The following is a 27,264-nucleotide window of genomic DNA, read 5'->3' as shown; positions in this document are numbered from 1 at the left end:
CCGTGAATCGCTGCGCGTTGCGAGCGTCCGATAATTGACCACGCAGGTGTACGCGCGAGTCCTTTATTACGATACCGATGTTTCTTAAATTCATCATCGGCGCGATACGCGAATGCAGAATTAAGAGCAATACGATCTCGCGAATTAAACTTTCACTTCGACTGAGCGATATCAACATGCCATCGTTTTACTGCTAAATATCGTCTTCTTTATCACAAATTGATTTGCGTGCAAAAGTTATTTCTTTCACAAAATAATTCCATTCTAAATGATTTGCAACCGTAATTACATTAACAATAGCGTAGAATCAACGTGTCCGCGGAAAATTATTTAATTAAGATAATTGAAATTTAATGGCTAGTTTTGATAATATAATAAAACATATGAGAATTTATTTTACGATTATCAGACAGCGACATATAAAATAATGGACATTGACACATAGACACATATTTTCTTATTGAATCAAGCAAACTGATACGAATTGTTTGCGATTTATTTAATGACGCACGGCGGAAAGCTAATCAAACGTGAAGCATTTTTATCGATTTCGTTATCGAAAGCTGGCTTTGGAAGAAGTAGATTCTCGTATGATCGTCCTTTCAGGCTCGCTGTATGATATGGGATTTCTTTTCGGTTGCTTCTTACCGAAGCGCTTCCTGTGAGTAACTGCGCGCGAGATAATGATCGGCCATTGTGGAGTACGAAACGTACTGACAGTACAAACAACACGTCACGGTCGCTCGCCGCTAATCTCGGGCGAGATAAAGGGGCTAGATAAGTGGCTGGCGCAGCTTCGAGATCGGCGATACCCGCGAAACACGTTCATTCATATCTCACCGTAAAATTGACATGCGTTAATTCACGCGAGAAAGCCGATGATGGAACCCGATATCCTCCTGTCGCCGGTAATAATAAACGATCATTACGAAATAATCGCGCTATCAAAACAACCATCGTCATCGATACGGCGAGAGATATCGAACGGAATTTTTCACGGTCAAGAGTGTACTTAAATTTTCAAAACGGAGTCCAGCGAGTTTGATGGAAAAATTGTAAACTTTTTTCGTGCACTTTACTCTTAGATTATATTTTTCGAAATGTTATTTTTATTAATTTCTCCGAAATATACAAAAGCACGTAGGAGAAAAATTATTCCACTGATTTCTAAGGAAAGAAAAAAATAACCGGAAAGTATGCCGGCTCTAGGAGCAAACTAGATGTACGCAACGTGTTAATATTTTTAGAGCAGAGTGAACGCTCTCGAACGGCAGTACGGATACGTTAATGTCCATTAAGCGTGACACGCATACTTGCGAGAGTGCTGTACACTTTCCAACATGCGGTATCGACTGATTTACCGGACTAGATCCTCGCGCCAGTCTGTCAGTCACACGCGGCGTCACAATTGCATCATGCACTGTCGCCCGTTGAGGATCCGCCAGGTGAACTGGTTATCCGCAGGATGTCCCGGGAGAAATCAGTTGAACTGTAGAGACACGTTGTTCAAGCGATTTCAAAGCGAAGGGCAACGAGAATCATCACGGAATCGCTGTAATTTCGCGTGATATTTTCGGCTTGAAAAATAATAGCGTTTTCCAAACTCGACGATTTTCATCCCGGAACGCGCCCGTGTGTTGCCGTCGCTTTCGTATCGCGCATAGCGGCAGTGAAAGCCCCGCCGTGACCGCGAGACCACATGCGCTTCGCTTAATACCACGAGATTCTCACCCCAAACCTGGTTAACATTCTCAAAACATAATACGGCGCTTTGACATTTCGTTAAGTCCGCGCGCGATCGGTCTCTCGCGATTTCGTTCAATTGCCGTTTAATCAAAAGGATCGAGCAAATTTATTCAATAATTGCTGACATCGGGATAATTTTGCCGTATATTCGTTTTACTCGTTTGTTCGAAAAGCAATCCCTCATCATCGCTCGTATTTGGATCGCACCGGATGCGCGAACGCGTTACACGCGGAAAACGACTTATTCATGCGCCTTCCGCCAGCGACTACTCGCACGCTATCGGTCCGCGATGATCTCGCCGAAGCAGCGCTGGAACGACGGAAGACTGCGACGTAACGATTCGTGTCGGGTACGGTATGGGCGCCGCAATAAAGAGCGCATAACACACCGATGCACGTCGGCGGACGGCGCCAATTTGTATCGCTGCAGGCGTGCGCGCGCCCCGCTTCGGGATCCGCTTCAGGTGACTTTCCGCTCTCGTTCGATCGAGGGAACGGAGGGGCTCCCCGGGTTTCGAAATCCGATCGGTGTGAACCCGGAAGCGAGCGCGCGTAAAAAAAAAATATCAATTTCGTTCTGTATGAGCGTTCGTTACCGAGCGCCGCTTTCTAACCGCATAGATTGCGAGATTATGAAATTAATTCGGAGCGCGACCGGTTCCTTTGTGCATCGATCTTCCTGCTCTACCCAGACGTATTTCAGCAACATTGTTCTACGAAGTATTTCACATTTTCGATATTAATCTCGGAAGTACACAAAAAAGTGACGCAAAAAGTGTAATCTAAATGATATTTTAGGGAGACGCTCTGGTAGTTGAAAATGTATCTCATTTCTATTAACATTAAAAAACTAATAGAATTCACCGAGTCGAGCATTGACGTTCAAAGGGAAACCGGGAATGCGTGAACGCAAACATTACGTTCGATAGGTCAACCGTTGAGAGACGCGAAAGAAGGAGGAGGAATCGCAGATCACTGGGTTGAGAGAAAGAGCCAGACGCGATCCTCAGGCCGTTCTTCCTGCGGCTCTTCTGTTTTTTTCTCTCTTTTTTTTTTTTGCGGATATCGATGTACCGAGCGGGCGAAGGAGAGAAAAGGAGAGCAAGACACGAAGCCTTCGGGCTTCAATCTATTAACACGCCACGGCGATTACGCCGTCCTGATGACCCCGTGGGAGTGCATCTCCGCCACACATTTTTTTCCACCAGTGGCTGGCGGTGACGGCCGTCTTCCTCCTTCTCGCGCCCGTCTCGACTCCCGGCGTCGTCCTCGCCTGACTCCGGCTCGCCACGGGATAATAAATAGCGCGTTGCCCGAGCAACAATAGCTCATTTCTACGCGTAATCTACATATGTAAACTATCCTCTTGCGCTTAATCTATGCAAGCAGCGCGTCATCTATGCAGAAGATACTCGCGGCGACTGCGCTTTCTCTTCCTTTCTCTTGTTTTTCATACAAAGCCGTAAACTAACTAACAAGCCTCATTTGTAACCGCCTTTTCCCATACGGCGCAAAAGCGCAGAAGAGGATGAATTATTTCCATATAATCTCTCTTTCGCGTGTCGTTCTTTTGTAGACCGCGCGTCTATATTTTTCTTAAATCATTGAAAATATGCTTGATTCGCGATGAAGGATTAGCCGTGACATTGTTAAAGAAAATACGACCAAGGGTTACATTTTTGATTAAGCGAAGGTAGTAAAAGAAGAGCGGCCGAGGAGCGGCGAGGGGACGAATTTCCGGCGAGCAGGATCGTAGCTAGCTCTTTTTCCTTTCAAATCCTTCTTTTAGCGCGCACAAAGGATTCTGACCACGCCGCGGGGGAATGCGAGGGTATGTCCTCTTCTCTTTGGTCTCTCAACACTGGAAGCTCGTTTTCTCGCCAGATGACGCCCAAAAGAAAAAGCCGCTTTGTAGCAAATCTTCCTGGAACACAATATCCTTTCTATATATAGAATAACTCATTACATCGAGAAATTATTCAGCAGTAGATTAACAAATTTTAATTTTTTCCCGAGAAAAAATTGAAGAAAAATTGTCTCGCTGTTCGCAGAGTTCGGGTTATTCTCAAAAATTATTGTTGAAGCTAGAGTTAATCACACTTGAATTAGAATTAATTGAAATTGCACATTTAGTACAGGAAGGAATAGGAATAAAACGTAAATTTATTTATTCCTGGAAGCAAAATGTAGGAGTAGATTTTATTAACAGAAATGGAAATAATTTTCATTGCGAGCACTCCGTTTCAATTACGTAAATAATGTTACATCCGCTGCTTAAGCCACCGCAATAAATTCGTAGAAGCAATTAGCTTGTGACTCATCGACTCGGAATTTTTCGGCGACCACAATCGAATAGAATGCGGCGATTATATCCGAGAAAAAGGAAGGTAATCCTTTCGAGAAAATTCGCTTTGTGCGAACGGACGGCGAAGTGGGACGATACGTGAGCGTGCGATGAGTTACACAGCCGATGAGAAATATTGCGTCTGTTACAATCGTCGGCGTTGCATTATCCTTAATTAGAGCTCGAACAGTGTTTAAGTATCGAAGACCGGCGTGTTGCAACCGCGGGATTATGTTGCTGCTTGACTTACACGAGTCCTGACGCATTCGCGTAAATCAAGTAATTTCCTTCGAGAACTGGCACATGTACCTGCCTTGAGACTTACAGGTGTTCACGTGATTGGTCGGACGTGTACACTGTGTTTCTATTACGCGGATTATCGGTCTCGTGTGTAGCACAATCGAAACCGAGCGATACTCTTTTATATAGATAATGTTTAATTTAATTGTCCAGAATTGTATTTTTGTAATTATTTTACCTCAACGGTTAACAAAATCAGAATTTAATCGCAAGATTTTTGCTAAGCCTAAAGATTTTGAATATGTTTGTAATTCCCCAAGCAAGATATTTCTTGTCGCCGGCTTTGTTACGAATAATTATTATACTTCAACGATTAACAAAATTAGAATTTAATCGCAACATTTTTGCTAAGCTTCTTAAAGATTTTGAATATGTTTGTAATTCCCCAAGCAGGATATTTCTTGTCGCCGGCTTTGTTACGAATAATTATTATACTTCAACGATTAACAAAATTAGAATTTAATCGCAAGATTTTTGCTAAGTTTCTTAAAGATTTTGAATATGTTTGTAATTCTCCAAGCAAGATATTTCTTGTCGCCGGCTTTGTTACGAATAATTATTATACTTCAACGATTAACAAAATTAGAATTTAATCGCAAGATTTTTGCTAAGCCTAAAGATTTTGAATATGTTTGTAATACCCCAAGCAGGATATTTCTTGTCGCCGGCTTTGTTACGAATAATTATTTTATCTCAACGGTTAACAGAATCAGAATTTAATCGCAAGATTTTTGCTAAGCCTAAAGATTTTGAATATGTTTGTAATTCCCCAAGCAAGATATTTCTTGTCGCCGGCTTTGTTACGAATAATTATTATACTTCAACGATTAACAAAATTAGAATTTAATCGCAAGATTTTTGCTAAGCCTAAAGATTTTGAATATGTTTGTAATTCCCCAAGCAAGATATTTCTTGTCGCCGGCTTTGTTACGAATAATTATTATACTTCAACGATTAACAAAATTAGAATTTAATCGCAAGATTTTTGCTAAGCCTAAAGATTTTGAATATGTTTGTAATTCCCCAAGCAAGATATTTTTTGTCGCCGGCTTTGTTACGAATAATTATTATACTTCAACGATTAACAAAATTAGAATTTAATCTCAAGATTTTTGCTAAGTTTCTTAAAGATTTTGAATATGTTTGTAATTCTCCAAGCAAGATATTTCTTGTCGCCGGCTTTGTTACGAATAATTATTATACTTCAACGATTAACAAAATTAGAATTTAATCGCAAGATTTTTGCTAAGTTTCTTAAAGATTTTGAATATGTTTGTAATTCTCCAAGCAAGATATTTCTTGTCGCCGGCTTTGTTACGAATAATTATTATACTTCAACGATTAACAAAATTAGAATTTAATCGCAAGATTTTTGCTAAGCCTAAAGATTTTGAATATGTTTGTAATACCCCAAGCAGGATATTTCTTGTCGCCGGCTTTGTTACGAATAATTATTTTATCTCAACGGTTAACAGAATCAGAATTTAATCGCAAGATTTTTGCTAAGCCTAAAGATTTTGAATATGTTTGTAATTCCCCAAGCAAGATATTTCTTGTCGCCGGCTTTGTTACGAATAATTATTATACTTCAACGATTAACAAAATTAGAATTTAATCTCAAGATTTTTGCTAAGTTTCTTAAAGATTTTGAATATGTTTGTAATTCTCCAAGCAAGATATTTCTTGTCGCCGGCTTTGTTACGAATAATTATTATACTTCAACGATTAACAAAATTAGAATTTAATCGCAAGATTTTTGCTAAGTTTCTTAAAGATTTTGAATATGTTTGTAATTCTCCAAGCAAGATATTTCTTGTCGCCGGCTTTGTTACGAATAATTATTATACTTCAACGATTAACAAAATTAGAATTTAATCGCAAGATTTTTGCTAAGCCTAAAGATTTTGAATATGTTTGTAATACCCCAAGCAGGATATTTCTTGTCGCCGGCTTTGTTACGAATAATTATTTTATCTCAACGGTTAACAGAATCAGAATTTAATCGCAAGATTTTTGCTAAGCCTAAAGATTTTGAATATGTTTGTAATTCCCCAAGCAAGATATTTCTTGTCGCCGGCTTTGTTACGAATAATTATTATACTTCAACGATTAACAAAATTAGAATTTAATCGCAAGATTTTTGCTAAGCCTAAAGATTTTGAATATGTTTGTAATTCCCCAAGCAGGATATTTCTTGTCGCCGGCTTTGTTACGAATAATTATTATACTTCAACGATTAACAAAATTAGAATTTAATCGCAAGATTTTTGCTAAGCCTAAAGATTTTGAATATGTTTGTAATTCCCCAAGCAAGATATTTCTTGTCGCCGGCTTTGTTACGAATAATTATTATACTTCAACGATTAACAAAATTAGAATTTAATCGCAAGATTTTTGCTAAGTTTCTTAAAGATTTTGAATATGTTTGTAATTCTCCAAGCAGGATATTTCTTGTCGCCGGCTTTGTTACGAAGAGATTAACCTAGACCCTTTTCGTCTTTCCTGTCGCTGTCAGTTTTTCTCCACCGAGAAAGGAGGTGGTAATCACAGTAGCATTGTATTCAAATGATGTCCCAAGGTTCGTGAGTCTTCGTGACGTGGAATGCAATTTTTCCGTGCAGCTTTTCGTTTCGCGTGAGTTACCGCGATTTTCTGCAAGTGAAAATCCTCGCCAGAAATTGCAAACTTTACGCGAGGAATATTCTTTTCAAACATGTTTCCGTGGAAATGAATATTGATCACTGATGCGGAAATTTCGTAAAACGAGATAGATACTCTGGACTTTTACAAATTTGATATTTTTTATATTTTTTTCTCTCTATCTAATCTAACTTTAAGATGTATTTCTCATTCTATTACACGGCAGGTTTAATGTAATTTTGCTATTTTCACTTGGCGTGTATACATCCGGCATGAAATAACTTGTAGATACATGAAACGCAACGCCCTGCGTAAATGTTTGCCGGCGGAAAGCAGCGGCCAATATTCTCGGCTGAAAGTATATGTACATTTATTACGATCAACAGCCATAATTGTATGCACGACATACGTAACATTGATTGTGACTGCAGCAATAACGTGTGCGCGCCCGTATACAAGAAATTAATGAGGAAAGCCTGCGTCGCGCATGATTACGCGGATTACGCCTAAAAGGAGCAAACGGAGCGCGCATACTCGTCCCGCGAGTTGAAAGCAGTATCACAGCAGAATAAAGTATAACCTTTTTATCGCGTTAGAGCATCGGGCGCGATTAGTGCGTAAATTCACAATAAATAATTCACTCTTCTCGGCGGTGCGTTTAAAAGCGAAAAGAACGGAGCGGCGAGATTCCGAATCACCCTGTAAATAAATAAGTAATGAGACTCCGGGAAAAGGGTTACGCTTAGGGCCTGAGGACTGCGTAAATACATCACTGCGGGGCCCTCGATTTCCCAGCAGGGAGGAGGCCCCTCTTAACACTCTCCTTCGTTGCGGGAGCGAGAAGAGCAGCGGCGAGCGTCTCGGGCGCGCGAGCGAGAGAGAGAGAGAGAGAGCGAGCCATTTATTTACTCCTGGATTTAATCGCATCCGCCGACCGCCGTTTCCTGTCGCTACGGGCAGCCCGTAGTAGTTTCTTGCGCGCGAGAAGGGCATTAGAAAAATATTAGTCGGCCGGTCGGCCTGCTCACGCGTCCGCCGAGACGAGCGTAATAACGTCGTTCCGGCGCGATCAGCATCCCGAGCTGATGATCGCGGTAGCAATCTCGTAATTGTCCTTACGCATCGCCCTTATTTATTTCACTGCGTTCGATTATGGACTTGGATATCGTACGTGTATCGCGAGACCGGGTATTCCGCCACTTTCGCGTAATATAGAAAATAGGGCTGTGGAGGAGAGCCGCGCGGCAGATGCGGCGAATGCTCCATTACCGCAGCTACTCTCGCTTTTGCGCTCGCTTCGACTGTTCTCCCGCAGAATTCCAGGGAGAACCGCTCTCTGCGGATTTCACATTCTTAAAAAGCAGTCGCTTTGTTTCGAGCGTGGCATAGACGGTGTATCGTAAACGCCACCGTCGAGTGCATAACTCCGAGGATTTATCGTTTTGCGCAAAACTACAGCGCGGAGTTCCGTCCCGACGATTCCGAGCCGCCGCGCATCGTCGCCGACGTTCGCGAAAGATCCAAGTTACTGTTCGCGGCTTAAATCATCGCGCGGTAGTTCCGGGATTCGAAGCGACAATAGCCTTCCGGGAGATTCGGAATTTTAATTTCTGAGTAGGAAGCCGCCGCCGTCAATGACACTTTGGAAGAAAGTTCCGCGGAAAATTCGAGATACTAATCGAGTCCTGATCTCTGATCAATTCGTAAAATCCTTTTCCGACGGTCTTTTGGACTTCTTTTCTCGGGAAATTGTGCGCATTCCGCCGCGGGAGATAGATGCGTCCCTGGCGCGGATCGGCGTCTTCTGCGCTTCTTTTTTTTCCTGCGGGGATCCGATCGGGAGGAGGAAACCGCGGCGGCCCCGCGCGGCTTTGATGGATATCTGCCTGTAAAAATTATCATACACACCGGGGAGCGGGGGTAATGACCGACTAGCACGACGAGATCCTGGCGTGTAGGTACGCGCCTTCGCGCGCCGAGAATGTATGCGTGCGCGCGTATCGACGACGCGGCCGAGACGACGAGCTCGCCTCGCGATTCTCGATTCGCGTCGTCGTGCAGGGTCAACGCACGGATACATCGTATTTCTTTGCAACACGGAGGAATCGATCGGCGCTAAACGCGACTAGTTTGTGCAGTCGGCGAAGTCGGCCGGCGCTTGCGAGGATCCGCTTGCGATAGTTGGCACTCGAGCACGCGTACGCGGAGAAGCGCTAGGCACACATTCGAGCGGACGAACGATAGGAAAATACGTACGGCCGAGGAAAAAGAAAATCTGCGAAGGTCGCATTCGTGCAAAATAGATCGCGCAATCTCGTAATTATCCGAAATTCTGGAACGCGCGATAAATTATGATGCGAAAAGAATTTCTTCGGTGATTAAAACGCAATTTGTTTAAATAATAAATTGCGAGTTTCGCATTCGTTCCAAATTGGTCTTCTATTGTTCGTCGAATTTTACCGATTTCATTATCGGACTCTATTAACTCGCTTAATTGACTTTATTAAAATTTTTGTTGCCGATCCGCGCGATTTTTAATTGCAATTTATGCTATCTCAATCGCCGCGCTGAAGATCCGCTTTTTCGACCCGGTTGTTCGACACGATGCCGACATTATGGCAGCGTGACATTAAACGTCAGTGCGCGATTTACACGCTGAAAATGTTTCGGGCGATGATCAGCGCCGGCCAGCGTCCGCTCGGACATGCTCGTGTCAGACCCGCCGACACATACGTGTGCCACATCGCCGCCGTGGCGAAGAAAGTGCACCCGACCGACCGCTTCCGAGAACCGCATAAATGCGCAGTGCACGAGCGTGAGTACTCGTCGTATTGTTTCGTCGATCGGGCCCGTTAATGTCGAGAGAGAGAGAGAGAGAGAGAGGCCGATCGGCCGACGCGTTCGCCGTACACAAATGTTTTAACGCGCAGTGATCGATATCTGCATACGTTACGGTAATCAGACTTCCTGGCGACACGATATTTTCTTCAAGTTATCCCTCAACGTCTTCGGCGATTAATTCAATCTTTTTATAATCCATAATAAAAAAATTGAGATATATGTCTCGCTCGCTACCTTGTTTTATCCACACAATATTCAAAACTTCATAAATAGAATTTATATTTGTACGCAATTTTTCGCTTAATCTTTTTCTACGGTATATTTAACTGCTTAATTGAATGTGATTCTTTAATTAAATCCCGAGAAATGTATAACAGTGAAGAAAAGGACGCGAAATAAAGATCCCGGATAATGCTGGTGCTCGCAATGAAAGCACGAGTCAGCTGAAAATTCCCTCCGTGACCCTGAAGCCGGCGATTCGTAATGTAAACTGCATATAGGAAAAAAGATGGATCGTGCATAATGTATATTCGCAGCGTAACTTTAATAATCCCTTAACCTTGCGCGGCAGAGTTTCTCTTATAGCGCGCCGAGTTTATACACTGTAGAGAGCGTATACTGCTAAGGAGAAAAAAATACGCTATTCATACGCGCCATCGGCCATATCTCTAGCCGCGCAACGCGCGGAGAAGACGGTCGGCGGCGGCCGTACATTTGCGTGATATCGCCGCCGCCCGGGACTCAAATGGGTTTAGGATTACAAGACAAAGTGTGAGTGGACCGAGTGCATTATCGTTTGCGCTGACATCGTAGACTCAATTATGCAGCTGCGTGTTGGGTGTCGGTTTTCTCCCTTTTTCTTTTTTCTTCGCCTTCGCTCGCGCACGTATATAACTTTATCTGGACAGTCGATTCTAGGAACTGCCTCGGAAAAATTATCTCGAATAAAGCACGCGCGTCCTTCTTCGTCGTTCTTTAAAATGTATGCATTCGAAAAGATATCGAGAATATTTTATACATCGTGAAAATTTATTTTTTTCAATTCTCCGCAATTTTGCCGAAATTTTGCGACCTAAAAGATCTCTCAGATTCAAATACAGCGATGTGTCGACGGACAAAGAGCGAGTGAAATGCGATCTGCGGGGTCCAATGTGTTACGGCAATCTTAACGTTTTTCTCAATTCGTAATCGATTCTCCTGTTACTCCAATATCGGGTAATTCTCTCGATCGGGATTGCCTCCGCGAATCGAATATTCCGGGGTTTCTCGCGGCACCGAGGGCAAGGACTCTCTCGGTCGCGGTTATCCGTGCATGCGCGCGGCCCGGTCGTATTTATAGTTTGACCGTTAAAAACAACGTATAACCGAGTCGCCGCGGCTCGTTCAACAGGCCACGGCGGAGTACGGGACCGGTCTCTTAATCTTCACTCGAAATAACACGCGCACACGTGCGTTGCGCACCGTCGGCGGCAAAAACACGTCTTCGGCCGCCGACGCCTTCGAGACATTACCGATCTCTGTTTCGCGGCGGCGAACACTTATTACTCCGGCTCGATCGCTCGTCCCTCGCTAAATAGAGAATTTTGAATTTGGAGATTCAAGCGAAAACATAATCGCAACGTCATCTCAGAGCGCGAGGGAAAAGAGCATCTTGTTTATCAAAGTCGATTGGTAATCGTAAATTTTTGCTGTTCTTAAAATGTACAAAATTGCATCAACGAATTCTTGAATAATTGTAAAATCTGGAGCTCTTCGATGTTTCATTGCTTTTCCTCGAATTTTCTTTTTCCAACTGCTATATTTATACCGATAAATTCGACACAGTCGAATACACTGTAAAGAGAGGGTCGTTTTCAGAGTCGTAAAGTAATCGCGTCAGTTCCGCTCCGTCCGAATCGCTCGGAACAAAGAAGCGTTTCCATTGAGAACGAAATCGAAAGGAGGATCCGGCGGTGGAGGAGAGGGACGAGCGGCATATGTCGGAAACACGCGAATACTCCCGCAAGCTATGATCGACATATGCTCTCATTCTTTCTCGCCGCACTCGGCCGCGCGCGTTAATGAATATGCTAATATCGCGCAGCCCGTTGCCAGCATCTGTCGCTCTCAATTTAATTGAAACCGCTTTCATCAAGCGTCACCGATTTCACAAAATGTTTACAACCTGCGCGATCTTGTATTTTTTGTTATCGATACACGTGTATTTTGCAGTTATCACGTCTCGTTGGCCGGATGTTAAATCACGCCGTTATTCTCTTCAGCGCTATTCCTCCGATATTTTCAATATTAACCCGGCTAATTGTCGAAAAGAAGCGAAATTGGGGGGGGGGGGAAAAAAAGAGAATAGCGCAACGGGACGCCCGCCGCGTTTGTTTGGCGTCGCATTTGTTCCCCAATCGATGATTCATCAGGGAGCACTAAACTTTTTTCACCGAGGGATTATCGCGGCGCGAATGATTGGTGGGTCGAGGGGGAGAACGGGCCGCGTTCCTTCCTGATCCCTCGGGTGCGAGTTAGGTCCAGTTACGAGCTGATCGTTTCCAAGTAACGATCCCGCGCGTATACGGGGTCGCCGGGCGTTTTCGGGGGGGGGGCGACGCGATGCGCCGGAGAGGTGAAGCTCGCCGTGAAAAAAAAAATCTACCTGCCCCGCGGCGAAACGCCACTTACACCGCCCGAGTCATTATCTCCCGTAATCGCCGCTCTTAATTTCATTTCGGCCCGCATACGCCCGGTAACGGTACGCGTCTCGATGGCGCGCCCGAGCGAGCAATGTTTATTGTCAACCGTGCTGCGGATAATTTGTCGGCGACAAGATATTTTGTTTATCGACAAGCGTGTAATGCGAATAAAATGGAAGAATGCTTATTTCAGTTTGCTAATTTTACTCGGCAAGTTTCAACGTACGGTTTTTCGTAGTTTTCGAAAATCCGCGCGCCGGATCTCCAGACGTCGATCAGACTAACAAGGGAGCCGAGCTAGACGCGACCATAAGCGGCGGTATTATCCGCTTGCAGCGAGCGGCGAGTGAGTAACAGACTGGTTCCGAGGTGCCGTATCTTTTATCTGCCCCGGGCTTATCTCTCGAGTGCCGGGCAAACACCATAATGTCGCAACGGTCGTTTACGGGCAAATGGTGCAAGCGCCCTGAGCTCGGGATTCGATTGTTTATTTTTTTTTCAACTTGTCATCGTACGCGCGTGAGTCAAACCTCGCACGTGAAGGATCATTTCGTTGTTGAAAAATCGATTCGGAGAGAAAGGGGTCAAACGTGCGTCGCGTCATTTCGTAAAGAATAGCGGCGAAACGGGGGCGAAAAAGGCGCTTTAAAAGAGAGAAACCCGCATTCCAGGAATTACATTCGCGGCAATCTAAACGCCGCATAATAATCCGATTTTACGGTACTACAAATCTCTCCAGCTGCAGCCTGACCGTTGCGCAGCCTCCTCGTGATTTTTTTCATACGGCGGCGTACACGCCACCGTAAGTTCACGTCGATGAATGCCAACGTGTATGAAAAGTTTGCATGACTCACAGACTTCCGCCGCATTCTGCAAATATTCGAATACCGAAGGAGAAGAAAGAACGAGCGCAAATTTATTGGCTCCGACGTGTTTATGCCGATGCAATTAGGAAACAAGTTCTATAATTTATAAAAAAAAAAAAAAACATACCGAAACAGTAAAGCAATAATGTTTCCTAACTGTTTCGCACGATGTGTAAATCCTCATTTAAATGCGTTATAAAGTAGACATTTTATAGGAGTGCCGACGACGAGCATTCGTGAAATTCAATTATCCGCCGCGGATTTCGTAAAGCCATTTTCAAGTTTCAGTTAATTCCATCTCGAATGTTTTCAGCATTATCGCTCGTAAAGCCGTAATGATTGCTCGCGGAAAAAGTAACTTTACGTAAAGTTCGCGCTCTCGATTTCTCGTTGTTGAATCAGGAAAGACCGTGAATTTTACGTACACTTCCGGACTCTGCGGTTATCGGAGCACATATCTGCTCGCGCTCCAAAGGCTGAAACGTGTGTCACGATCGTAAATATACTTACGTGACATTTATCATTTTATTGACGGCATTTTAGAGGCCTCGGAAATCCCATCAACGTTATCGCGGAATCCCTTTTAGCTTAAATAGCAACGGGTGGAACGATGTCCGAGCGATGAGGTGAAATATCTTTGAAAAAATTCGAAATATAAATTCCACATTCTTTGGAAATCTCGAAGCAAGGCGTTTAGTCGCGTAAAATTTCCCGCGTTTGAGGAAAAATATGACCAAAATGGTTTAACCCAGTAGATTTTCTTCGGCATCCGACGTTCGATTTTCGACAGTCCAAAAATTTCAGAGAAGCTCACGCTAGGTTTCCAAAGCGCTACATGTCAGTGAAAAAAAAAGAAATTAAATATATAACTTTGCGCCGAATTAAAGAAGCAAAAAGCGCGAACAGGAATGACTTGTGTCCGCCGTTAAAGGTTAAACGCGATAACATTGGAAGTCCCAAGGAGTTTGCGCACTCCCCTTATTATCTCACGATGCGGGAGGAAGAGCGAACAATAAAATCGCGCGTAGGCACTTAATTATCGCGCGGCTGAGCGTTATGGCGTTAGGGCAATTTAGCAGCGCGCGGTATAAGTCGCTGCTAATTAAATCAACAATTAAACTCGCACCGCGCTCCGGTCGCCCGTACTTAGCGCGTTCGAGGACGCGACGGTCACCTCCCAAACGGGACCGACACCTCCTCACCCGTGCGCGGTAGATGACGCGGGTAAGAAAACACTCGTTATGCAACAGCGATGGGTCGACGGCCTCATTGTCTCTGTATTCACCTGCGCGCAAAGAAACGCAGTCGGCAATTAGCCGAATAAGAAGATGCGGAGATAATAGTTGCACACGTGTTCTCTCTCTCTCTTGTCTATCTACGATAATCGCAATTTTAACATTCTGCGGAAGTTATTATTGTCAGAATGACTGCTTGACGAGAAAGCGTTTTAAGAAGCGTCTATTAAGTTTTTAATGCCTAATATAATAGCCATAATTTTTGCGAATGGCTTTATCGAGTCGCACGCGTAGACATGCGATGTGGAGAAGCGCAAAACTTTGGCACAAAATGTGATTAATACGCTCGGTAAATCGATAATATTATTTGTGTTACACGCAATTGACATAGATTTTAACGTGCCGTAAATAGCGTTTTTGTGAAAGGAAAAATCCGTTATCGAAACATTTTGCGCAATTTTTCAAGTTCTCATTCGATCTTCTGATATTTGAAACCGCGATTGATAAGTCGCGATTGCACAATAAGTATTATTTATTATCGGTCGAAGCTCCTTTAAATCGGTGTTATTAAAGATTAGGCCAAGATATTTCGATAACGACAGCAAACAGGTAATGTAATTTAAAAAATGAATAATAGAATTAATTCATAAATATCTCAGATATTATCGCCTCGTAGAAGCGAATTATTGTCTTGGGAGAATTTTAACGAGGACGGTTGTTTCTTCGGAAAAGTAACCCGCTTTCTTTATGCAAACTCAAAGAAGAAGGTCGGGGAATCGAGTAGTCATTCTACGAGCAATCGCAATTAAAGCACCATTCTCGCGAATGAACAGCAATTTTATCAGAGCATGGCCGGTCGACCTTTAAGAATTCGGAATTCTTTCAGAGAATCAGAGCTCGCAAACGCAATCAGCGGGGCGCGCTCGCCCATCCCGCGCTCTCCGATGTAAATCATCCGGCGTTACTGATGATTACTGGCCCCTCACGAACCGCCTGCGCTAATGCGCTCCGCGGTTACGTGTCTCGCCGCGAATCGGCTGAGACCCCGCTCGCATTGCGCTCGCGTAATAGCCGATTCCGCAAATGGATTACGCGGTCGGCGTTTGCAGCTGCACTAGAATAAGAACGCTAACGATCACGGCGGGCGCATTTTGCGCAACGTCATTCGCGATGTGACATCTAAAAAACCCGAGAGGGGTGAACGATTACAGAGTGTAATGGCGGAAAATAACGGTGCGTCGTTTGTCACGCGGCAACGCTCGCCTCGCCATCAAGCTTTGTCATCAGAGTCCGAAAATCCGCGTGACGCCACTTTCAAGACGGAAAGGCAGTCTGTTCTTTCGCAGCCTCGCCTTTTATACTTTTTTTATGCACCGTTCCTCCTTTCTCCTTGTCTCTCTGTCTCTCTCTCTTTCTCTCTCTCTTTCTCTTCTATTTGAGTGTACGCTCGTTTCATTTCGAGTGCAACGGAAAATGCAACATTATGGCGCGCTTGAAAAGAACGTACGTGGAGTCCCTCGCGAGTTTCTTTCATCGCGCAGTCGGAAATGCATTCCAACTTGGCGCGGCTTCCATTCGCGAATTCCATTCGCGTTTCCCTCACGGAATATTTCTCACAATCTCGCCGGACGTTCTTCGGACGAAAACTCGTTTTTACCCTACACGTGCCTTTGAGCTCGCGCCCGTAAACGGCGGAGAAGCCGGCCGGCCGCGTTTTCCACGATCCATTTTTTCGCGATCGCTGGAACGAGACGCTAACTTTCGAGATTTCCATATTGTCGGAAAGGTATTTGACTTTCAAGCAAATTCTCCGCCATTGAAATATCCCTCGCGATTCGTAAGAATGATTTTACATTCCGCGCTTATTTCTTCGCGACCTGAAAATTTTACGTAAACGGATACTTTTTGCCTTTTTTATTCGCATCTTGTCCGTTGAATTCATTATTAAATGTCACGGAAAATATCTGCATCGTTTCACGCATTACGCGAGCTTCACGTTGGCCCGCCAGATACGTTTTCAATCGCGAACGATTGCGCTCTAATTGAGCGGAGATTTATAGCGGGGAATCACTCATCCCTCGCGCATGTGTACTTACGTGCAATAAAATCTTTTCTTATCAGCAGTCATTGGCTAATCGAGGGTAGTCCCACTCGTCACGAAGTACAATGTACGTTGATGCGCCGGACGTTAATTGCATGCGGGATGGCGATTAATCAAAGCTACCTCGCTCGGATAACCGATAGTTATCCCAGCGGAGCAGGCTGTCGTAAAAGGAAATCCGTCTTAAACACGAGTTGGAGCGCGCGTGGAAAAAGTAGATGAGCGCGATCGCAACGCGCGTGGATCGAGTTCGCTACGCGCGCACGCACACGCACGCAGCCAGCTGCCTTTTAGATTATGTCTCCCAATAGAGCGTCGCCGATCGCGCGCTTTTTGTCCGGCGCATCGAAAGGGCTGCCTCTACAAACCGCTGCTGTTTTGCAGATGTGTCACGTCTCGACAGCTCTCACTTTGCTTTTTCGCCGCGGCTGAAAGCGTAAATAGGGGCGCCCTTTCAACGACGAAAGCGAGGGAGTGTGTAACTCAATCCGCAAACATGTTCGCGCCGCAGCCGCAACCAAGCGCCGCGGAAGTAACGCGATAAGTAATTGGCTGTAAACTCGTCGAGGCTTTGTGAAGTAACGAGGAATATTTGCGAAATTAGATTTCGATTAACTCGATACATGTTTCTCGCTTGCGCATCGAATTCCTCTGCGCGATCTGCCGTAACCGTCGTCGCTACGTCGCGCATAACTTTCATAATAAGACGTATTTGTATCTTTAACCGGAAACTAATCGGATTCGTTTGCAGTCGTCGCGTCGAATTATCGGCGACGATCGGCTTACTTGAGAAACGCACCACAAAATAGCGCGTATCTCCGCGTATAGAATATCACGCGTGGTGCAATATACACCTCGAGATCAATAATATCTCGCAAGGGAGTGATACAGTATCGTAGCAAAGCAAAGATGAAGATAGGAGACGGTTAGCGTTTACACACTTTCTTCTCTTTTCCCATTCGATATTTACCAGGCGCACTGTAATAAAATCGTTATCGCCGTATCGCTAAAGCTGCGATATTCGAGTAAAAATAAATTCACCTGCCTAGCAAAGTATCTCGTTGGATATTTCTTATTTGAACAATTATCCCAATAGATATAGTGACAAATTTTGCTTTTAATCACTGTATAAAGCACAACAATTGATAAAATTATATCATTAAACAATTGTCTGCTTGTAATAATAATTAGAATATTATCGTGTTGCATAATATATTGCATTTTAATCACGGTATAACGATGAATAAAATATGTCGCTCGCGAAACGTTTGAATGAAATGATGACGTAATACGCAACTAGAAGCGATAAGACTTGAATCATTGGCTTTCGGCAACCGAGCCGAATTGAGATTAGCATTACGACGGAAGAAGCTCAAACGGATTCGGTATTTCCCCGTGCAACTGGTTTTTTTTTCTCCCCTTCTCGTAGAGGTCGAAACATGTTAGCGCACGTTCAGCCTGTACTTTACGCGAGTAAACCGCGCGCGCGATTCAACTATTGTTAATCGTGTGGTTCGCTTCGAGCTTCGCTCAGTTCGTTAGTGACCATCGCGAGAGCAACTGCTAGATTAATCGAAAGTACATTTAATTAGCGTGCGATGCCGAAAAAAATAATCCGCGGCATTCTGGACGCGATGACGTGCTTGACGCCGTCGCCGAGGAAGCGGAAGTCGGAAGAAAGTGATAGCGAAGACGGGAAAATTCATTTATCGCGAAATCATACGTTAATTGCGGATGCCGAGGACCAACTTCGATCTGCGGAGAAGACCGAGGTATGATTGGAGACACTTAATATTTCGAAACCGGTGAAATTTAAGGGACGTCAACGCATATTCATCGATTTAGATCATTATTTCTTTAACAATTATTTTTATATAAGGATATAATTTATATTAAAATCAAATTCCATCGGGATTGGAAAAAAAATTTTCGGTGCAGAATTCCAATTCGAAATTGAAGCTACGCATTTGAATTTTGCTCGCATCGATCATCATAATTATCAGCTTTCAAATATGACTTCTCATCGGCGATTATTCAACTCTTTCTAAGGCCAAATTATCCTGGCAAAAATCGCGAGAGAATCCGTCGAAATCGAGATGGTGAATTTTAGAACACCCAGTGCATCGCGTGTGTACACGTGAAATATTTGCCGACGACAGAGACCACCCTGAGAAATTGCTAAACCGTATATCGATAGCTTATCGAGTGCGATACACTATACGCTCGAGGGTTAAGGCCCCGCCGCTGAGCGCGACGCGACGCATGGGTCCCGTGGATGACTCACCGCTGGCGGAACGAAGAGAGAGATTCCACGCGCGGAGCCCGCCTCCTCGTCGATCCGGAACCGACGACGGTCCTCGCATTCCCGCCCGATTGTTCTGAATTGAGAGGGTGCATTCCTGAAACCTTACTCCGAACCGCGCTCGGAATGCGCGGCAACTCGGTCGGGATCAGAACGCGTCCGACATTTCACTTGCAAATGAAATTTTTATAACATCGCGAGTTTTTTTTTTTTTTTTCATCGTCACTTCACTCGCGAATCGGGAAAATATCGTGCACTGAGCGTCGATAAGTGCGTGTGTATGCTCGAACTTCTCACTGATTGCAGTGTCAAACTTTGCTTTATCGTGACGGATAAATTTTTCTACGCGTCGTAAAAAGCCGTCCGCTGTTGCCACGCGTTCTGCAAACTTTGCGAATAACCGAATATTTCGGAACGCGAAAGGCACAATTATTACATTGAGAAGGACAATTGTGAAATTTAACGTTAATCGAGATTTGATTGTAGTTTCGGAACACCTGTAGCGAGCTTTATAACACATCCTGCGGATCGTAATATCTCGCCCGGTCCGTAACGGCTTCCAAGATATCCCATTGCGAGACCGTGAAATATCCACCGCGTGTCGGCAGTAAAGTATCGCGATGTATCAAGCGACGATAATAAACGGCCTCCGAATGTCGCAGTTAACAGTAGCTGGAACGGTTTATATCAATTTCGCAGTTCCGCTTCACGAATATAATCGCAACAAGGATTTTAATATCCTTCCGTCGTATATAAAATTAACCACGAAACTATTAACTGTAAAAGTAACTATAAAAAATCATTGAAAAATGCTTAGTAAGTCGCCGAGATGATTCACTTAAAAGTCGTCGTAAATTCCATAAAAAAACCGATAATCATCGATTTTATTTGAAAACTGATAGCAGTTAATTTTTACTTATTTTATCTCAGTTATCTGAATTCTACACCTTTGCAAACTTTTTCTCCCTTCGAGTTTATCCCCCACGATTTATTAAGTCCGCGTCGTTCTTAAGGACCGCCTTTTTCATCGGCGACATTCTCGAAGAGCGGGTTGGCGCCGCGATCGTCGCGGAAAAAAATAATCGTCGGGCCTCCTTCGCGAACGCTAACAAGAAAATTTCATATGTGTCCACGCGAGCCGGGCAGAAAAAGGGTTGAGAGGCCGATGCTCCGCGTGATGTAACCGCATGACTGTCCGGAGTGACTGCCCTTGGGTGCCTCTTCGTCTTCCTTTTTTTCCGCGACGGATGATGATCTCGATTACATCTGGCCCCGTGAACCTCCTCCCTCCTTCTCCCCCCTCTGCGCGTCCGCGCTCTTTCGTCTTCTTATTGCCCGTCGTCGTCGAAACGGAGCCCCGTGATTGATGGTCTTGCGCTTGTATACGTACGACTCGCTCGATACGTCGATTTACCGTTAACTTATCGTCTTGCATTGTCGGCTTAAAACGTGCGAACGCCCTGCGATCTGTTGCTTCAACAACGGTGCAAGTAGTCTCGCTCGGCTATACGCTCTTTCTAGAAGAAGTGGTTCTCATACTCTTTTTGCTGCGGGCGCACAACAGTATTATTGCGATGCAATCTTTCTTGCTTCATAAGTGCCTGTGTTATTTATTTTCAATTAAAAGCAAATACACGACATTTATATTTTTTTCGAGTGACGTCCACAAACATTGAAGTTGAGATAAATTCCCAATTTATTTACTAGAAAAAGATGAAGAATTTCTGATAAAAAATTGCATAAATTTAATTCCGCGCGGAGACCCGGAAAAAATCTGAAAAAACGTTCGATCGAGTAAGATGCCAATTTTATTGTTTTTTAACGAGCTTGTTTGGACTCGGCACACATTCCGGATTTAAGTGATGGACGGTGTCTCGCGAGATCGTTCGAGAAGCTATAAAATGTCTCGGCGCGGCGTTTTTTCTGTGTTCCGATGTGGTATCGTCACGCTGGCCGCTGGAAAACAGGCGGTTTAGCTTCGCCCATTACGGGCCGTAATGCGACCGGCGGTCAATAAGATGAGCGTCGCGGCGGGACCGACCGGTCGGGTTCGTCGTCCTAGATCCCTTTTTCCTTCACGCGGACGATTAGACGGGGAGGCGCTTCGCGGAAATCGGCGAAGACGCGTGTCAGTCTCTCGTATTAATTGACACCGAGCGGACCTGTGATTCGCGGGCTCGTTAACTCGCGAACGCTCGCGCTTTGCCGGCCCACCGGAAACACCGTCGGCGCCTCCGGCGAGCGTTATTAAATATATTTGGAACACAATACGCGCCGGATGCGCGGGAACGATTAACGCCGCGGTGCGGTGTTGCGGTTTAAGAAAATTGGACGTGCGTAATTACTCGGGTAATTACGCGTTACGCGCTAGTCGAGCTTGCGCGCGGTTAATGGCGATTAATTTACGACTGTGTGCCAGCCGGGTGTTGCGTTATTAACCCAATTTATTCTTAACTCCGTGCATTAGATAGATACGGCGCTCGCTGTTGCTCCACGAGGATCTCGATGAAGTAATCTCGAGCGCAAAGTGAGTAATGTAGCAGCGAAGTCGCTATTCCGCAAGATAATATCGTTAGATCACGACCGAGCGGGCGCGCTCTCTCGCTCGCGACTCGCTCGAGCTGCTCGCGTCGCGCCCCGCTGCGAGATATCGGGTTGGGCGAAGGGTGGGTTGCGCGGCGTCGCGGCTACGGGCGCGCGGTGCAATTAATTGTTCCTCCCCGCGCGCGTCGGGAATGATGCGCCGGACTTATCGCGTCGGGGCGAAGCCGCTACTTCGAAATGCACTTTGCCGATAAACAGCGCATCCGTCATTACGGGCCCGCGGACCTTTATCGTCTGCAATAATCATTATCCGTTGTGCGGCCGAGCGCCTCCTCTCTTTTTTTTTTTTTTTTACGGAGAAGCGCACTTGATGCGCCACTGACTTCACGGCGCACGATTTAATATACATCGTGCATGCGCCCGCGCGCGGTCAGGAATATTAGAAACATTTATCATCTTATCGCGGTACCGAGTTTCCCGCGCGCATCTCCAGTTTAACGCCTCCGCGGCTGCTGCAAGCGCTCTGAAAACACGCGAAACTCTGCCTTTAAGAAAGATTTATTTGGAAAACACACTCGCGACGAGCGTAAAAATCGCATTTCAATTAGCAACGCATAAAACTTTTCTTCTAAATTTTTCTCCATTTTTTCTTTCTTCTATTCGCCAGAACATCCCGCGTGTAATTAAACTGTCTTAGCTTCACGCAACATTAGATTCACGCGTCAGAGATGTCGAGGGGATTGTGAAACAATCAGCTTCGCATCCGTTTTATTATCGCGCTGCAAACTCGCGTCCTTCATTTCTCGTCGCTGCGGATTAACTTGACCGTACTTTCTCGGATGGCGACGGATCCGCCGTGCGTGTGCACGCACGTCGCCGTCGTCGGTGGGATGGACGCGTAATTAGCCGGTATGCGAAACGCGCCGGCGTCCTTGAGCTCGCACACATCGGCACGCGCGTAGACGCGTCGAATCGACTTCTGGAACCAGTCGCTCGCGCGCCACTCGATTTCCGATTCCCTATATTGAGTAATGCAATATATTACGTCGGGCTTTTCATTACGTCCCGTCTACGGATACGGAAAATGCTGCGCGTTTAATGCGCTCCGTGCAACATTAAGGCGAATACCGGGAACCACGGTAGCGATTGCAGCGTACCTCGCATTTTCGGCGCCGAGATAAAATTAATTTATAACTGACGTAGAAATTATTCATTTACCTCCTTTTTTTTTCATCATCTTTTACGCGGGCCGTTGGAAGAGATTCGTATATTTTTAATCAAGAAATAATGTCAAAGTTTTGAAGCTGCATTTATTATTAAATAAGGAAATAAAAGAGAAAAAGATACAAGTAATATAGCTGAGCGCGGTAATGGATTAAATTTTAGTAAATTGTTTATATTAATAATTTCCTGTTCGCCATTACGCTGTCATGAAATTCCAGCGCAGGAAAGTTGAGAAATTTTATTTAAAAATTAGCAGTCCTTAATTTGAATTTCTAATAAAAATAACATAATCCTGATTATATCGATAAGATTAAGCGAAAAGTAAATTAAAATAAAATGTAAATTTGCTAATAAATATTAATTACGAAGAACCGGGATCGTCAATCTGCGGCGCAGATAATTACTTGAAAATGAGCGGAGGAAAAAGTAAGCGTCCAAGAAAAGTCCTAGTTCTCGCGAAGAAAAACTATCAGCATCCGTATACGCACGCGATACGTTCTGCTTCCTCTCCCTCGTTTATTATAACGCAGCCCCCCGCAGCATATTTTACGCCGCAACATGATTCCGCTTTGCATGTTTCACGGCGCACAATGGGAAAATTACAATTTTTAATTGCGCAAATCTGAATCGCATTACGCGAATTAATCCGCAGCCGGACGCTCCGCTCCGATGCGCCCGCGTCAGAAAGGTTGCGAGTTATTACTTGTACGACGGGGGGGAAGGGGAGGTAAAACGGGGAGGGTAAATAGGATTTTGTAATAATGTTCGCGCATAGACTTTCAACGTGTGTTCTAGCAGCTCGGCAATCTGTTATCGCGTACATAAATAATGATTTTCATGTCAGTTATTGTGTTGCAATATTATCGCGCACAGCTATAATTCGATTAATAAATTAACAAGCAACTTGGATACACACATTCTCTTCAACGGCCGAACGCGTGACGCTCTTTCGCGGGGATACAGTTGTAATCTCGGGAATGTGTATCTTACAAATACTTTTATGTCCCAGCTGATAAAAGACCGTGGCGCATTATGTCACAAGCGCACCGAGTCCTTGTTAATTAAGTAATTAGCTCTAATTAATCAAAGCGCGCTTTATCTGAAATATCGTACCACTCATTAATTTCTCCGCTACAGAGAGGAAGTCTGATAACCCGCCGGCCGAGGGATCGGCGACCCCGCTTGGAAAACTGTAGTCGCATTGTTTGACTGGTTATAACTCGAGATTGATGAGCCTCGCGCGAGCAGCTGTGTCACAATTAAAAAGCTCTCATCCGCACTCGCGGTTGTTTATTGACGATCCGCGCACACATCGCGCACGATCTTACCGCGATAGTCTTCGCGCTCGGCGGGAAGTTGAGTTTATTCTCTTCAGGAAACAATTAACGTCCGTTCTCGTTCTCATCCGCGATAATCCGGTGTCGAGTTTCCTAGTCGCGATAACGGATCGTTTCTCGCTGTCCGCGTCGCTTCCTCCGACGAGAATTTCGCGCGGAGAGCAAGCGAGTCGTCTGGTCATTTTTATCAGTCGGTAAAGTCCTTTCGCGAAGGATGTGCGGGATTTTCCGGGGCACATCCGGGCATTAATAATTATTACGACGGGAAAAGGCAGCACGCGTGCCGTCGAGTGTGGCAAAAACCAGCCGCGAAATTAATGTTCGCCGCGCTAGGAATCTCTTTCGCGCCAGAAACTCGCCGGGGATGCGCGCCGCTGGCAGCGGCGAAGCCTTGCGGTTAACCTTTTTTGTAATACGTATCAAGTTTTGGCCATCGCGCCGGACACATGCCACTTGGAGTGATTGCTTCGCGAAATTGCTGCACGAGATGCTTGACGAATCGCCGCACTCTCGGCGATGAGCGATTATGCCGGCAATGATATAAAAATTATCAGCGTGAATAGAATTTTTCTTAATAGCGAAACTATGTACTTGTCGACTCGTTAATTACAACGGCGACTTTTTGCAGCGCGGAATAATGAAAGAATAATGACTTTCCCAATGCATATAAGGAGGCGCAATCAACGGGCGGAAACCAACGGGAAACTGTTTTCCATGACAACAATCGTTCTGTATAAATTCGACGTGTTGCTCCTGCGAAAAGGGGTGAAGCGATGTTCCATGCTCCGCGTTCACGCTCGAGATACTCGGGGGAGAAAAATACGCGAATGGTTTCTCTCACCGCGATGGTGGAGATTCGCGCAATTATGGAAAATCGCTCGGCTTTTTTGCAATAAACAACGCCGAGTGAATATTTCACACGGGGAGAGAAGACATTTGAAGAATAACGATTGTAAAAGTTGAGGGATTAAAAATTCCTATGGAATTTTCTCCGGTTTTCGCCGGAAGAAGCTGACGTGTGATTCTCAGCCAGGTGTTAACATCGCAGCGTGAAAATACCAGTCTTTTATCAGCGACAAAGACAATTGTTATCGCGATTGTATTGAGATATGCTGACGCTCGTTTTAGAATTGCGCGCTATCTCAAAAGAGTCAAGATTTAATATCGGTGCAGGAAAACTCGGTTCGGGGCGGGGAGTTTCGAGGACTCGTCATATGGTAGCGATAGCTCTCGACGGTTAATAAAAGTCGCGTGTTATCGCACGTGTACGCGCGATAGCAGTGTCATAAAAGAGGAGCGGCGACGTCAACGCGCGTTTTTATCTCGCACGACCTCGCGAAAAATGCACTGCACTTTTTCACTGTGTTTCTCTTTTCGGCCCGACTCTTTTTTTCCCGCACTAAGAACTCGTGTCGCGTTAATTTTACGGGATGCCGACGACGCGGCGGAGTTAGCGCGCGTTTCACGCGGCTTCCGCAGGTCTCGTGGCGATATTCGAGAGAAGTTGCGCTCGCGTTGCGCTGCTGAAAAAAAAGCAGAGCGCATAGACGACATAATATAATAATTCAGAGCGAATCATTGTCACTCGAACTCTGAATGCTTTCCTTCAAAAGCTTTTTACAAGCTGCTGCAATTAAGTAAACAGACAGCGTTGAAATAAATAAAAAATGTATTATTCAACAAGCTCATTTATTTAATACAACTCCGTAAATTAATAATTAAATAGATTTCCGCCGATCGTGTTTCGCACACGAGTTTTGCCACGTAACGATCGCGCGTTAATACGAGTTTACACGATTTATCCTCGCCGATCGCTTGTAGCAAATCATCCGCGGAACGCTGATATCCTGTAATCTGACATTCGTGTTTAAGGATTATAGGTGAAGACTGAACATACAATTCGCGCGTGTATTCCAAGGCGGATATCGCGATACGCTCGTAGATCGCGCGTGGAGAATGCGCGGCTTGGCATTTACATAACTAGTTCGCATCATCGGTAGCGCGTTCCACGCGCGCATACACGGCGCTTAAGAACTTGTGGGATAACTGCGCGCTTGCGTTATCGAGAAATACGTGCGAAAGGACGTCACGGCGCCGCGACGTAGCTCGCGATTTCATTATCGAACACCGATGTTCGCCGTTTCCCAAACAACGCAAGGAATCCACGTCACGAATTAATTGATGAGCATACTGTGCGTGCGAAGAAGAAAATGCTTCGCGATTGAGAGATTTATCTAAATATATTTAGATGAGACACTCAACCTTGCAAAAACTTGTTTTTTGAAAAAAATCAGATTTTTTATAAAATAATTTAATTATTCGTCAATTAAATTTCCTGGCCTTTAGACGATTTTGTACGAATGACGTAACACAGCTGTGTTAGCTTGCTTGAAAATTGTTTTGTTAAAAAAAAAATAATTCTTTTATACAAAAAGTATTACGAAATAGTTTTTCTCGTCGCGTGGATTCGCTGCATTGTTTTCGGATAATTGCCTCGGCTGAATCTTCTTTGTCTCGTGAGATCCTGCAGAAACTTTCTCCCATTAGAGCGATATAAATATATCGTGTCATTAATTTCGGGCTGTCTCCCTGCTGCTCCCTGTTTCTCGGATGCAAAAATGACAGTGGAACAATGCGCTCGGTTATGCTTGGCGAAACATAGTGTATGAGAGCGGACCATCCGTGAAACCTATCGAAGCGAACATCCGATCGCGAGAGAAAGAGCGGCGAGCGGATGCCGGGCGAGTCGTACCTGCGATTCCACCTGCGATGTCGTTACCCGCGATGATGCGAGAACACGCGGTCGCACGCACGCACCCGCTCTCGCCCGCTCGGCTCTGCGGTTGCACGCACCGCGAGCATTCCCACGTTGCGTACGCGCGGAAAAGTCGTCGCGCGAGTAGTTACGAACTCCGTCGCGATTCTGCGACGACACGCTCGCTGATCGCCGATGAAGGAATTCGATACAGCGACAATCAGGTTGTCGCTGGAGTTTCCTCTCTCCCGAGCAAACCAGGCGTGGAGGAAATTCCTGAGAGCACGACTGCTGGAGCGGATTACTGTTTTCTGTCATTCGCTGCTCCACTTTTTTCCAAACAAAGAT

The 27,264-nt window shown here is 45.0% G+C and overlaps 1 protein-coding gene across 6 annotated transcripts in view; it reads left to right on the top strand.

The window, feature by feature from the left end:
* LOC105677682 (signal-induced proliferation-associated 1-like protein 1) overlaps positions 1-27,264 on the top strand; it is a 60,645-nt gene that overhangs the window by 17,985 nt on the left and 15,396 nt on the right. For 2 of the 6 annotated variants that reach the window (XM_067353750.1, XM_067353749.1), the window contains exon 1: positions 18,374-18,526. The exons of the other annotated variants lie outside the window; for them this stretch is intronic. In XM_067353750.1, coding sequence (XP_067209851.1) covers positions 18,389-18,526 — 138 coding nt within the window. In that variant the 5' untranslated portion in view covers positions 18,374-18,388. Of the gene's footprint in view, positions 1-18,373; positions 18,527-27,264 lie in introns of those variants that run through there. 6 annotated transcript variants of the gene reach the window in all.

Source organism: Linepithema humile, chromosome 4 (assembly GCF_040581485.1).
Source record: "Linepithema humile isolate Giens D197 chromosome 4, Lhum_UNIL_v1.0, whole genome shotgun sequence".
NCBI lineage: Eukaryota > Metazoa > Arthropoda > Insecta > Hymenoptera > Formicidae > Linepithema > Linepithema humile.
The sequence above is the reverse complement of the archived record's forward strand: the minus strand, read 5'-3'. Positions and strand labels throughout refer to the sequence as shown.